This window comes from Candidozyma auris, chromosome 4 (assembly GCF_003013715.1).
Source record: "Candidozyma auris chromosome 4, complete sequence".
Classification (NCBI taxonomy): Eukaryota; Fungi; Ascomycota; class Pichiomycetes; order Serinales; family Metschnikowiaceae; genus Candidozyma; species Candidozyma auris.
Genome location: NC_072815.1, coordinates 1,235,233 through 1,248,996, shown reverse-complemented (window position 1 = coordinate 1,248,996; position 13,764 = coordinate 1,235,233). Strand labels below are relative to the sequence as shown.

Sequence of the window (13,764 nt, the reverse complement as noted above, 5' to 3'; positions counted from 1 at the left end):
TGAGTGTGGACTGAGTGGTTGTTGAAGTGAGACTGACTGATGGCAACTTAGTATGGGAGACACCTGATTGTGTGCAGGACCTGGCAAATTCAACGCTGAACTGCTAGGAGAGAAGGGACGATAAGGGAGTGTTATGGGTGGTTTGAACAGTCTGATGATGTGATTTTCTTGAGTGTGTGTGTGTGTGTGTTTTTTTTTTTTTTTTATGAGGACTAGGGTCTTGGGGAAAAACTAGTTTTTGGGGAGCTTTGAGCACGGCTGCGAAAATACGTATAAGCTGCTGCCGCCTAAAAACTACATAAATACCTGTGGCCTCAATAAAGAACAATCTATACCATTTAGTCACGGTCTATAGAAGTGTGCAACACATGCTCTCTCATAAACAAGGAGGTAGCGTAGCCAATTGCGATGGTCAAGGTGCTGAACACATAGGTTCCACGGCACCCTCTTTCATAAGCGTTCCTGATCACCTCAGCAACCTCAGGGGCCACTTCCTTGACGTAGTTAGTATTGTCAAGCGCATGCTGGAGGACCTTGTTAGCCAATTTTGGGTCCTTGATAACATCACGGATGGTAGATGAAAGCAGAGCCCTGGTCACTCCCTGGAAGACGGCACTGGCAATAGAAACACCCAAAGTGGAGCCTGTAGCTCTGAAAGTGTACTGAATAGACGTTGTGCAAGCCTGATACTTCGCTGGGACAGAGGCGATCAACGAGAGCAACGTCACTGTGATAAGACACGAGTATGCGAAACCTGAAGGAAGCATGATGGTGAATTGTTTAAACAAGGACGAAGAGCGGCTAAGGGTCAAGATCTGGGTCATGCCAAGGAGCGCCAATATGCCCACCAGCACGGTGATGGCGTAATACTTACCTGTCTTGCGCATGTAGAGGCCAGCACAAACGGAACCTGTTGAAATGGCAAAGAAATTGGGGACCAACCGCTCACCGCTCTGGGTAGCCGACATGTCCATGACGGTCTGAAAGTACAAGGGAACGTAGAATAAGTAGGCAAACACGCCCATGGTATAGAACCAATTGGCCAAGGAAGAGGACAAGACGGTTCTTTCCAACATGACATCGATGGGGAGAATGGGCTCCAGCGAGATGTACTTCTCTGTGTAGACAAAAGCCACCAAAAGAGCAAGGGCAACAACAAGAATGCCAATGAAGCCCTTGGAGCTGTAAGCGAGAGTTTTCCCGCCCAAAGAAGCCGCAAGCAAGATAAGCATCAAGGAGCTCACGAGGAAAAAAGAGCCCACAAAGTCGACTCGTTTAAGCTTCTTTCTGAAATCATCTCCCGTGGCACCCAACCCTGGCGATCCCGCTGGGAGAGTCAAGTTCCACATGATTGCAACGCCCACAGTCACGGCAAGAGGCACCTGCAAAATAAAACCCATCTCCAGCCAAAAAGGTCAGAGACAACCCCACCAATGACACCGCCAGATGCAGCACCAAGGCCAAAGAAGATGTTGGCCAACCCCTGGTAAACTCCTCTGTCCCTCAAGGGAATCAAGTCCGACATGGTGATGGTTCCAAGGGTGGTGAGCCCCGAACCGCCAATGCCGGTGACAAAACGACCAAACACAAGAAGCCACAAATTGTTTGTCACGCAAATACAGCAGCCTACGGCGAAAAAGCCACAGCATAACACCAAAAGGCTCTTTCTGCCGAAAATATCCGACAATTTGCCAAACAAGGGCTGGAACGCAGAGCACGAGAGCAAATAGGCGGTAGCTATCCAGCCAATGTTCTGGACTGCGTCCAATTCAGAGGCAATCACCGTCAAAAGCGTTGTTACCACCGTCGTGTCCATAGCAGCCAAAAAAGCAGCCATGTATAGGCACGAGATGACCGTAATCAACTGGGGTTTGGGAGAGCGTACTTGAGCTCTGGGCTCGGAGAAGGCAGCTGTTTTGCCGAGTCCACGGCGCCGTAGCTGTGGCTGTTCAACGCTCTCTCGGTCACAAGACCGTCTTCCTCGGCCGCGAGCTCGCTGGCAAGCACTCCAGCCGATCCAGTGGAGGCGTCCTTAATTAGCGTAGGTTGCAAGTGTAGTTTGTTGTCTGGCATCACTGGCGCTTAAGTAGTGAATAAGTCGGTGTATTGGATGTTTTGAGTGGGAGCAGCCAAAAGCTAGACTTAAAAAGCGCTTGGAGTATGTAGTTCCAAGGAGTGGAATAAATAAGTAGGTGGTGGAATTTTGCAACTTTATCTGTTGGAGATTTTCCGTATGGAGTGCGGAATCTGATATCCAGAGAGCGCCACACCAGGCTAACTATTTGAGATGAGTTGGCAGGTTTGAAAAAAGCTTGGAGAATAGAGTCGATTTCTGTCTTTTTCACCTCGTGTTTTTTAGGCTCTAAACGCAATTATTCTTCGTTCACTCGTCCTGAGTCTCTCGATGGCTCCGGAATTCGCTGCTTACTATCGCCGAGCTGCCGAGTATCACCGAAAAGGAAGATGGTTAGATCCAGAAAGCAGAAGAGGTAATATTCGGCTACATCCGATAGAATCTTGAAATAAACGATCTAGCATTCGCTATGAGAATCCAACGGTCCCCACTAATGGGACTAAGGGCACTGACCTGATAGCGGGCCGCAATTCAAATACTGAAGTAGTCTCATAATCAGTCAATATCAACTTCGGATGATAGAAGTGACTTTACTGGCATGTTTTGGCATTGAAAGTTTGTGAGCTTCTAAGGATGCTAGAAGTGCCCAATGCGATACCAGTGAGAGTTCTTTCCTCTGGTTCTGTTCCGTCATTTTGCCCATTAAGTATTCCTTGGCTCTTTGCCATAACTTACTTTTTGCACTAGGCAGTTGTCCCATATGATTCCATTTGCAGATGATTTTTTCAGCCAACTGAAGACAGATCAAGTGGAGAGCTCAAACTAATTGTCTTAGTGACCTATTCCCTGGGCTCCTAGTGAAAGTGTGGGATTTTGCAGCCATTTCTCAGCCAGTCCACTCACAGCTGTGTTTGTATGGAAGAGATGCCCGATCCCCAAAATTCAAGAAACTTGAGTGTCAATTAAAGAAAAATCAAACTGCTCAGCCATTCATAAACAGCATTTTCTTCCCACACCAGCATACAGATCACTGTAGCACCACTATACTTATCCACCAACCCACTTTTCGCAGCCAGTGAGTCCACAAGTTAGCCATTTCGGGACACCCACGACTTCACCCACGCCAGCCCAAATTTACAAATCCGGGAAGCAGATTCAACCAACGCCACTCAAAAAAATCTTCAATCTCTTCACTTTCTTCCGAACCCATCTTCTTTCTCTTCTTCCACTCACCTAAGCGTCTGTGCCTGCACACAAGGCACTACACCACCCACACCATCCTAAACCACGTCTATCACACTCCTCCCTCTTCAGCACGTTTTTTCCCACCACGATGCCTGCTGCAGCCACAAAACTCGTCTCGTGGGCGCAGTACCACGTCAACCACATGATTCTTCTCACCGTGTTCTTCCTCATGTCCATCATCCGCAACTTTGAGTACATGTACCACAAGTTGTACCTTCGTCTTCTCTCCATCACCTACTATCCAAACAAGTCGCCTGTGGTGATCAGGAACGACGTCAACAATTTGGCCAAGATCCCCAAGCATATCAGCTGTCTTATCTGTATGAGAAGCGAGGACGACGAGAATGGCGGCATCGAGGGCGCTGTTTCAGATATTGCTGAGTTGGCAGCGTGGTGCTTGAGCGCTGGCATCCCCAAGTTGACTATCTACGAGGAAACGGGCGCGGTCAAGCCTCACTTGGACGAGTTGGAGCGGTACATCACGAAAAACCTCAGGGCGTACTTTGGCGTGCCCACTCCGGCGTTCACGTTGAAGGTGCCTCACTCGAACAAAACGGTGCTTTGCGGCACCGAGGTCGAGGGCCAGCCCACCTTGCTCATCTCGTTGCTCTCTCGCGTCGACGGGAAACCCACCATCGTGGAGCTCACAAAAACCATGTGCGACCTTACCGCCAACAACGACTTGTCGGTCAAGGATATCACCGTGCAGCTCATCGATGAGGAGCTCAATGAGCTTGTGGGGCCTGAGCCCGACCTTCTCATCTGCTTTGATCCGGTGTTGAACTTGCATGACTATCCGCCATGGCACCTTCGCTTGAGCGAGTTCTACTGGGAGCCCGACAACGATTCGGTCAACTACCCGGTGTTCATCCGTGCTTTGAGGCAGTTCTCCAACTGTAAGATGAACGTGGGCAAGTAGCGGCACTGGTGTTTGAGCTGGCCTCCACGGTCCTTGTTGCATTGGGTCCTCTTGCATATTGTAGGCATTCAAGGGTTATAGAATGGGTAATGCATAATAATCGGTAAAAGCTTGGGTACCACATAGTAGGCTAGGGTGCAATAATTGTTATCCCTAACACATTTGACAAGTCTTCGTTTGGTTGAAGCTTGGTAGTATAAGTAGGGTTATGACTGCCGCGGGCAAGTGAGTTGGATATTGAGTGTCAAAGAAGCAATGGTTACACGTGAGTTCTTATGTATTGTAATATCCTTTATTTGCTTCTTCTGACGCTTTTTGAAGATATTTGCACGTTTCTCCTATTTATTTGTGTTTAGATGCAATTGTCAGTTGGACAGATTGGCTGCGAAAAAGTTGTAAACGTTAGCTCAAGGCTTGGTAGACAACAGAGGCGATATTTCCCCTAAACGAAATCACAAAGTTACTTACAAATAGTAAAGGAGAGATAGAGAGCTACTCAACAGATATCAACCAGTTGCGATTGGATTGTTGCAACTGCTCTATAATTTCTGTGCACCTCTCAGCTAATCAAGTGACACCCGAACTAGTATTATATTAGGGCCAGAAAAATCGCAAGAGATGATTTCAAAGAAAACCAAAATGAGAATTCGTTGAGAGAGCTGTGGTGAGAAGCAAAGTTATTCAACATCAATCTGCTTTAAGTCAAAACATTATTCAAAATCAGCTGCACACACCAAGCAACTCTTCAGGTCACCTCCTTCTGGCAATTTGCACCCAAATCGCGACCACGTGAAAGTCACTCGAAACCGCCATCTACAAGATCCCGATCCAAGCCATGATTCAGGAGAGAAGTATAAATAGAGGCGAGTTTTCCCAATTTTGTTTTTTCATTCTTTATTTGACACAAACGCCTTCGATGTTTGCCGGCCCTTGGGTGGCTCGCCCTGGACGTGATTTTGCAGGAAAGGAGAGACCGAGCACACGCCTTTAAAGGGTGGAGCCGGACAAAGATCTGACATGAGTTCACATGAATTGCGCAGACCTTAGCAGCTTGAAGAGATCCAAATTCATAACCTTGGTTGCAAAAATCACGCCAAGTTTGCCATTTCCTTCATTTCCACTTGTGTCTGTGAATCGGCTGGGGCCCTGACCCCGGGACGCTGGTGCCCACACGACCCGTCACTTGGGCGCGATTTGCTGTTCAGTTTTCCCATCCGACAAATAAACTCCATAACACTAAGCGGGAAACTTCATAAACTGCCTTTTGAATCTCGATTCGTGTCCTTCTAACCTTATAGCTGTTTGCACCAAAGTCACATACACCTGATTTTGGCCTTAGAAGTACTCAATTCAACCACAGATCAGCACTACCCGTTTATCTAAAGTTTCATCATGGGATTGTCTTTCTCCAAGTTGTTCAGCAACCTCTTTGGTAACAAAGAGATGAGAATATTGATGGTTGGTTTGGATGCCGCCGGTAAGACCACCATCTTGTATAAATTGAAGCTCGGCGAAATCGTCACCACCATCCCTACCATTGGTTTCAATGTCGAGACCGTCGAGTACAAGAACATTTCCTTCACCGTGTGGGACGTGGGTGGACAGGACAAGATCAGACCTTTGTGGAGATACTACTTCCAGAACACCCAGGGCATCATCTTCGTGGTTGACTCCAATGACAGAGACCGTATCGCCGAGGCCAGAGAGGAGTTACAGCAGATGCTCAATGAGGACGAGTTGAGGGACGCCTTGCTCTTGGTGTTTGCCAACAAACAGGATTTGCCAAACGCCATGAACGCTGCCGAGATCACCGAGAAGTTGGGTTTGCATTCCATCAGACAGAGACCTTGGTTCATTCAATCCACCTGTGCCACCACCGGTGACGGTTTGTACGAGGGTTTGGAGTGGTTGTCCACGAACTTGAAGAACTCCTCGTAAGGGATCCAATTCTTCCATCCAGGGGGAGAATTTGTATCTGCAATCGGCCCCTTAATTCTACAAAGTCTGTCCTACTCTTTTACTTGTCTCGCTTCGCTATGAAGTCATGCTTATTTTACTTTGTGTGCCCTTGAGGGTATAGAACGCATGGAAAATTTATTTGTACCTTTTTGTTGTAGTGCTTGTAGTGGCATAAAAAGGCAACTGGGGCGAAACAGTGACTACTGATCTGATCTGATGATACGACGAATGATGTCACCAGGGCTTCAGCCCTGATGATCGTCGTAATGACGCCACGTGATGCACAAATCCGACAAGTCGCACTACAAAAATCGCCCTCACTGTACCCTCCATAGTTAAGGACCCCATAGTTAAGACCCTACTGTTTACCACCAACCTTCTCTGCAGTACGCTCACCCAGAAGCACTGAGTGGAAAAAAAATTTCTTCAAGAAATCTTCTCTTTACAGCAGACTAATACACAACAAAATGGTATGTGAAGACCCGCCCAGATGATGAAAATAATGATCAAAACACGTTATCCGTATTATAGAACCTTGTTGAATTTCCCATAAACTTGCGTTTACCCCCTATCCCAAGACTGTCGAGCCAATCCTTCCAACACCAGCACTTAGGCAAATTCAAGGACCATCAAACATGAGACAATACCAACAAGATGATATTCCAAATTTAACTGAAACAAAATTAAGTTCCTTTTCTTCTACACCTTTCCATAGTATTTCCATTTTAATCATGCTTTTATCATTCTTTCATCATTTGCATCGACCTCATCAGCGTATACTAACCATGTTCAGGCCGGAGTCAAGGTTGCCGAATTGAGAACCAAGTCTAAGGAGCAGTTGGAGCAGCAGTTGCTCGAGTTGAAGCAGGAGTTAGCTTCGTTGAAGGTGCAGAAGTTGACCAAGCCAGCTGTGCCCCAGATTGGCGTTGTTAGAAAGGACATTGCCAGAGTGTTGACCGTGATCAACGCTCTTCAAAGAGAGAACGTCAGAGCTTTCTACGCCGGCAAGAAGCAAATTCCAAAGGACTTGAGAGAGAAGAAGACCAGAGCTTTGAGAAGAGCCTTGTCCAAGCAGGACGCTTCCAGATTGACTCTCAGAGAGAGAAAGAGAAGAGCCGCTTTCCCAAAGAGAGTTTACGCCATCAAGGCCTAAATAACGTAATGGTAATATTCGTGTGATTCAGTGTAGATGAGTCTGTAGATTATTATCAAGATGGTATTACAAGCTATGTAAGTATATCCCTTTTGGTATCCCCTTGCAGGTTAGGCTTTCCGCTTTCCTGCCTTGAACTGACGAACCTTTTCTTGCATCTCCACGTCGTCAATGACATCCTCGAGTTTTAAAGGCATACGGTTAAACGGGTCGGTTGGATCGCTCAACAAATGCGCCTTCACTGTCGACCGATCGATCGTTACTCTGGACGATGGTAGGATCACGGGGTCCTCCATCAACGTGAACATCAATGGGTCCAACAACTCGTCAGGTACCTCGCCCAACTCCATTTCCTCTTGCTCAAGTGCCACACGCTCGTGGTCGGCTGCAAGTCCGAACAGATAAAAAGTATTGATTAACGCATCGTCCACCGTAGTCTTGGTGGTCAAAATCTTCTTGGCCTTTTCAAAGTACTTCACATCAAACGACCGACCGTCTCTGGCAACGGCCTGTTTGAACTTGCTTTCTCCACTCAAGTTGGCGTAGACCTCGCAAATATCTGCTAACGTCTTTTTAGGGTCGAAGTCATATTTCTCTGGCTCCTTTACTTTTAATGTAGAACACTTAGGTCCTACCAAAAGGGCCAAATTGTAGTCCATCATACCTGCAAGACGATCAACGAGCTCGCCAATGGTAAAACCTTCGGGAACCTGCTTGGTGAACAACTTGAACAACTTCATGGTTTGGTTGGCCAAACCCATGTACGATTTAGCCTTGGATTCCTCCGTCAGCAAGTTTGACTGTAGCTCTTCTGTAGATCCAAATTCATCGGTATTACCTTCGCTTCCCGCTTCTCTGGATCTCAACTCAACTTGCATGTTGTGAATGGCATTAAGAGAGTTGAATGCTTCATCAATCAAAAAGGTGGTATCGTTCAACATACGAGCTATGAATCTGATGAAAAAGTCAACATTGTGTCTCAGGTAGTCCGTCAATTGCTTTCTGTAATGATCATTGTGCCACAACTCTTCAATGATCATCGAGATGTAAAATCTGCTATTGAATTTATCGTAGAATTGCGAAGAAGCACCAGTCTTCTCGATCATCACGTAAATATCCAAGAGAGAGTAGAGAAGGTTGTTGAGCACAAGCTTGTTTGTGTTGAAAATGTTCATCATGTATCCTGGGGAGCCGTTCCTTAATGGGATCGATCCTCCAAAAAATATTTCCACGATGCTGCCCTTCATGTGGGGGTTTCCGATAAGTTCAGGACACCTTAAAAGGATGGTGGAGAATTCCACGAACAAGGAGAGCTTTTCTTCATTGTTCATAAGCGCATTCACGCCGTATCTGCTGATGAATTTGCAGTAATTAATCAACCCCAGTAGCATGTACTCCGGGAAGTATTTCCAAGGGACTGGGGTTTTCGTCTTCAAAAAATCATGATCATCCAACTGGCTCACCTTCTCGATTTGAAAAATTGGGATATTGAGCTTGGGATGGGGATGCTTATGACTAGGGTCAATCGTACGCACCATAAATTGGGAGGCGCCAATGACAAAGTCGAATATCTCCAGGTTGACATTGTTGTCCACGGAAACTGCATCAATAGCGTATAACCTGCAACGAGATGTGTTGACAAACTCAGTAATCCGAGGTAACATGGCACGAGCCGCTGGATCATTTTGCATACGAGACACCATTTCAGTCGATCTCTTCAACTCATTTTTCAACCTGCCGTGTTGTGTTATCATTCCTCCAATACCATACTCCATGTAGGTTAAACACAAGTAGAAACAGTCTGATATGAAGTTGGTGTCTTCCTCCATGGCATTACTGTAATACTCATCCGCTTCTGAGCTCGATGAATACATTCTTGCATCCTCCTTCACATTCAATAGCTTATTTTTGGGACCAAAGTAGTCTGGATCAATTTTGTCAAGCTTACTGAACACTGGGTAGTCCAAGAAGGGCATACTTAGACGCACCAAGAGGTATGAGATGTTAAACATGAAGCCGTCACTGGGCAACTTGGACGCTTTGGCGTGAGAACCCGTTCTCAAGTGTGATACATTGACCAAGTCTGCAAACCACTTCATCATGTCTTGTCTGGTTTGAGGAGACCCACGGATGAGCTTGTCGGTGATGAACCATATTCTGTCGAAAACGACCTTCATTTCGTTTTGAGCTGACGAGAAAAGTGGAGCGAGTTGTGAAGGCGTGAGCTCGAGCTGAGAATCGGACTTTGGGCCGCCAGCAAAGTAGAATGTAGCCACTTCTCCAGCAAGAGGAGAAAGCCTCAAAAAAGATCCCATCAACGTCTTGTGCTCAAAATCTAGACCCTTTGAGGCATCAGGGGGCGCAAACCCATCAACCTTGGAGAAAATTGCCGCCACTGGTTTCATGGCGACTAGATTCTCCCAAATTGTAAGGTATTTGTTGTATTCTGATCTGTGAAGATTGAGCCCATGCAACTTGGCACTAATTGAGGGCAAAATCATGTTCAACAAGTCTAGTAAAAAGTCCAGTTCAATAGCCTTATTAACAATGTCAACCAAAAAGGCACTCATTTCGTTGCGGTCAATGAACGCATCTATGGACTTCTCTATGTTGTTGTTGTGCACCATCTCTGGGATCTGGAAACAGATGAGGCCGTAGGAGGCGCAAAAAGAGACTATAGAGCTCACAATGGCTAGTTTCTGTTCGTACACGGGATCCTTTTTGGGCAAGATTCGCTTCAACTGGAACGCCTTCTTGTAAACCTCGTAGAGGTATGTAATAGGCAATGTGGAGTTCGGGGTGCCTTTATCAGTTAAGATCTCCACAAACACGTCTTCAATGGATTCAGCTGAAAGTAGACCCGAGGAGCCAACATCAGTGAGTCTGTTGACTCCAGACCAGCCCACTCCAAATATTCTCGGGATCTCCTCCCGAAGCCACTTATCTATGTTCTCAGCGGGCAGAGAGCTCAATGGTTGAGCAGGTTGTGGGGCCTTTGGAGCCACTTTCGCTGGGTGTGTTTCTTCCGTCTTTCTCTTTGCTGGAGCTGCTTTTTCCTGTTTTGTGGCCCGCTCCTCTGTCTTCTCAGGTTTGGTGATCTTTGCCTCTGTCTTCTGATCCTTATCCTTTGGAGGTTCTGGAGAACTACTTGACTGGGACAGCTGGAGCGCTGCCAAACGGGCCAATCGCTTCGCACGAATCTAAAACGTTAGTATAAATCATGAAACAGTGCTATATAGCTGTACATACTTCGTCCTGGCTACTCATGGTGGAGGGAAGAAACGTAGGCAAATGTGAGAGGATGTATATATATGGTAGTGCGTGTACGGGTGTAGCAGACCACACTGTGAAACATGATGCTAGTTTAGTCGATGAGGTCTAAAAAAGTTGGGTTTGAAATTATAAGGTGACTACTCTAAAGCAGAATCGACCTAGCGAAGAATTCTTCGTATTTAGATCTTCTTGGTGATACGTTTAGAGCGCAGATAGAGGTTGGGAGTTGAAGGAGAGTATTTTTGGTGACATGACAGTTACAGCTAAATAGTCTTAATGGATGAGGATTCACCCACCTACTTGATCAATCCACTTTCATTTGTGCAAACTCCACATATTTTTGTCCCCATTGTCCATATTCTAGAGATTACATACTCACGCTGAGGGTGCAAGTGAGATGCTTGAAAATCTTATTTCACAGACTTAGCTTTCTGTATATTCTAGTGATTAAGTTCTTTATGTGGAATTAATTATGTGGATATTTGATTGCAGTGTCGATCTAGGCTTGCAGATCTGTAATGAGAGAATTAGTATTAGTAATGCTTATATAAATCTTACCAGCGTACATCGGCCCCTAACCTCTTCAAGCTAGCAAGAATTTTGGGGACACAAGTGAACATTCTTCAAGTATGATAATGGTAACCAAAAAGAAGGATGTCTCTAGTATCAAGTCACCGGATTTGAGAAACAACTGCCTTTATTTGCTACCTTAGAACCGTGGATAATTTAGGATTCTCACTTTCAATTGACTAGATATCTTCAACCTCCACCAACTCTTCATTGCCCAGATTCCATCTAGAGGATGCATCCACAGCTTCCTAGCACTCTATAGGAATTGGTTGAATGCCGCTATGTATGGTGAGAGTTGTAGACTTACATCGGTGACATCTGACTGAGAGTACACCGGTTAATAAAGTAAGTAAGTATTACTCGCCAATGAAACCAGACATCACGTTTTCGACCAACAAAGAAGACAGAAGTATACAAGTAGCGCATGTAGTAGAGCTATGTCGGTATCCATTTCTTTTTTTCTCTTGTGAGTGTTACCTTGTCACAAAGTTCACGAAATTTTGCAGCAATTGCTCCAGTATATCAGAACACCCACATGCAACAAAAAGCAACAAAAAAAAATACAAAAACATCACAAACGACCAGTCTCTTCACCCTGGCAATTAAGATAGCTATAGTCACCAAGTGAGAGTATTTCACTCAGAATTCTTCAAACTACCCATTTGTAACCATCCCCTGGCTGCAAAAACACCTACACCAGCAATCCACTAGCGTTAAATAGAACCACGAAACACAAAGAGAAAATCTACCTTAACGAATCAGCACCGAAGTAGTCCACACCCAACAACCCACTAAACTACTACCTACCTGCTCATTCCTCTACTTGGTTCTAGAGCTTCATGTACTCACACCCACACACACACACACACCAAGATTCGCACATCCCTCATCCCTGCACTCTCCGGGTCACCCGGCGCCCCCGGGGCAGTACCCCAGATTCCCCAGTATTTTTCACACCTCCACCATCCCCAAAACAAAACCCAAACCCCTTTGATCCGAGCCATGACTCGAAGACTCACACCTCAGGAAAAAAAAGCCCGCCGTCCAGCCTCCAGAGCGTGCACCTTTTGCCACTCCAAGCATCTCCAATGCTCCAACACAAGACCCTGTCAAAACTGCGTCAAGAGAGGCATAGCTGATGGGTGTCGAGATGTTGTCCGCAAAAGAGCAAAATACATGACTCAGCACGAGGCAGAAAATCATCCTCAGACGGGGCTACCGCAGCAAAACTTGAAGCTCGAGCCTCCTTCAGGCGGCCCCGATCTTTCAGCGTCGTCGTTTTCCATGAGCCTTGCTGAGAGCATCGAGTCTGCTCTAGGGAAAGACTCGAGCGGGCTGACTCCTTCGACCAACCAGAACTTCAACTCCAACTTCTTGAACCAAGAGTACATGATGCTCGGGGACTTGATCTCCAAGCCGCTGCTGCCGCTGCCGTCGTTCGACAACTTGAATATTCCTCCCCATATGGTATCGCCCAATAACATGCTAAGTGATCACGATACAGATAGAGAGAGCCGGCCCTTCATTGCCTTGGATAACAGAGACGAAGAACTGGGGCTGGATTTCCTGTTTCAGTTTGCTAAAGCTGCCGACGCCCAGTATGTGCTGCCGTTGCTCTCCCACCACATATACCAGACTGTGCAAGATATCTACTCCAACAAGATCATCGGGTTCGACTACCCGCTGTCGTACCACTCGCTCACGTTTTTCTTGAAGAAGCGGTTTGCTTTGAACAACGAGCACCTGCTGCCTGAGGAGAACGCAAGAAAGAGAAACAACCTACTCATCATTCTCAAACTCATTGCATCGTACCGCCCCACATTTATCAGCGCCCACAAGTCGCTTTTTAAGCCGTTCGATTTCCAGTTTCTCGAGATGTCTTTCCAAAGATGCCTCTTGGACTACGAGAACCTCTCGAAGCTCAACGCTTCTCCTACTATCATATGGCGCCGCACAGGCGAGATTGTCAGCATCCTGAACGACTTGGTTAATTTGCTTGGGCTCAGCTCGTCCGACATTTTGTCCAAACGTACCTTCATCATCGAGCTCATGTACGACGACGAGTCCATTGTCGAGTACTTTCGCTTGTTCAAATCTGTAGCTGTGGGCAACCTCCACCTGACAATCGTGACTCGGTGCAAGCTAATCAAGAGGTCTACCGACCACGAGAGAATCACCAGAACAAATACACGAATACGAGACTGCGACTATATCGAGTTTTGCTCGGCGTGGACAGTCAAGCGAGATCTTTTCGACATCCCCATGATGATTGTGGGCCAGTTTCTTCCCGTGTTGCCCACCAGCGACAGCATACGAACCTACTAAGCAATACCTGAAAAATACGGAGTGTGCAACTGGCTGTGCAACTGGCTGTTTGAATCAATTGACCGGCTACACTCTCCAGCCAAAGGGCTGTGGTGATCTGCGATCCGTCACTAGATCAGCTTGGGCCACGGGGAGTGACGCAAAGCCTAACTTCAAATGTTACTACCCATCATGCTGTCGAAGCGAAAAGGCTACAATGCAATTCCTGACCTTTCATTGGCCAATGGCTTCTTGTCCCTGTTGGTG

At 46.4% G+C, this 13,764-nt stretch overlaps 7 protein-coding genes across 7 annotated transcripts; 4 read left to right on the top strand and 3 right to left on the bottom strand. All coding sequences in view use genetic code 12, as the record gives it.

The window, feature by feature from the left end:
* Positions 1-338: 338 nt before the first annotated feature.
* Positions 339-1,349, bottom strand: CJI96_0004239 (uncharacterized protein; the record flags this gene model as incomplete). The annotated part of the gene is made up of 1 exon (XM_029033853.2): positions 339-1,349. One exon carries the CDS (start codon positions 1,347-1,349, stop codon positions 339-341), a length of 1,011 nt encoding a protein of 336 aa, XP_028891416.2.
* Positions 1,350-1,366: 17 nt separating this feature from the next.
* Positions 1,367-1,816, bottom strand: CJI96_0004238 (uncharacterized protein; the record flags this gene model as incomplete). Its single annotated transcript, XM_054702173.1, has 1 exon — positions 1,367-1,816. One exon carries the CDS (start codon positions 1,814-1,816, stop codon positions 1,367-1,369), a length of 450 nt encoding a protein of 149 aa, XP_054558148.1.
* Positions 1,817-3,407: 1,591 nt separating this feature from the next.
* Positions 3,408-4,238, top strand: CJI96_0004237 (ditrans,polycis-polyprenyl diphosphate synthase; the record flags this gene model as incomplete). Its single annotated transcript, XM_029033854.2, has 1 exon — positions 3,408-4,238. The coding sequence occupies one exon, from the start codon at positions 3,408-3,410 to the stop codon at positions 4,236-4,238; it is 831 nt and encodes a 276-aa protein (XP_028891417.2).
* Positions 4,239-5,630: 1,392 nt separating this feature from the next.
* Positions 5,631-6,176, top strand: ARF2 (Arf family GTPase ARF1; the record flags this gene model as incomplete). Its single annotated transcript, XM_029033855.2, has 1 exon — positions 5,631-6,176. One exon carries the CDS (start codon positions 5,631-5,633, stop codon positions 6,174-6,176), a length of 546 nt encoding a protein of 181 aa, XP_028891418.1.
* A 488-nt stretch (positions 6,177-6,664) lies between these two features.
* RPL35 (60S ribosomal protein uL29) lies at positions 6,665-7,350 on the top strand (the record flags this gene model as incomplete). The annotated part of the gene is made up of 2 exons (XM_029033856.2): positions 6,665-6,667; positions 6,991-7,350. 2 exons carry the CDS (start codon positions 6,665-6,667, stop codon positions 7,348-7,350), a joined length of 363 nt encoding a protein of 120 aa, XP_028891419.1.
* Positions 7,351-7,460: 110 nt separating this feature from the next.
* CJI96_0004234 (ubiquitin-ubiquitin ligase UFD2) lies at positions 7,461-10,617 on the bottom strand (the record flags this gene model as incomplete). Its single annotated transcript, XM_029033857.2, has 2 exons — positions 7,461-10,550; positions 10,600-10,617. 2 exons carry the CDS (start codon positions 10,615-10,617, stop codon positions 7,461-7,463), a joined length of 3,108 nt encoding a protein of 1,035 aa, XP_028891420.2.
* A 1,752-nt stretch (positions 10,618-12,369) lies between these two features.
* ZCF23 (Zcf23p) lies at positions 12,370-13,518 on the top strand (the record flags this gene model as incomplete). Its single annotated transcript, XM_029033858.2, has 1 exon — positions 12,370-13,518. The coding sequence occupies one exon, from the start codon at positions 12,370-12,372 to the stop codon at positions 13,516-13,518; it is 1,149 nt and encodes a 382-aa protein (XP_028891421.2).
* Positions 13,519-13,764: the final 246 nt, after the last annotated feature.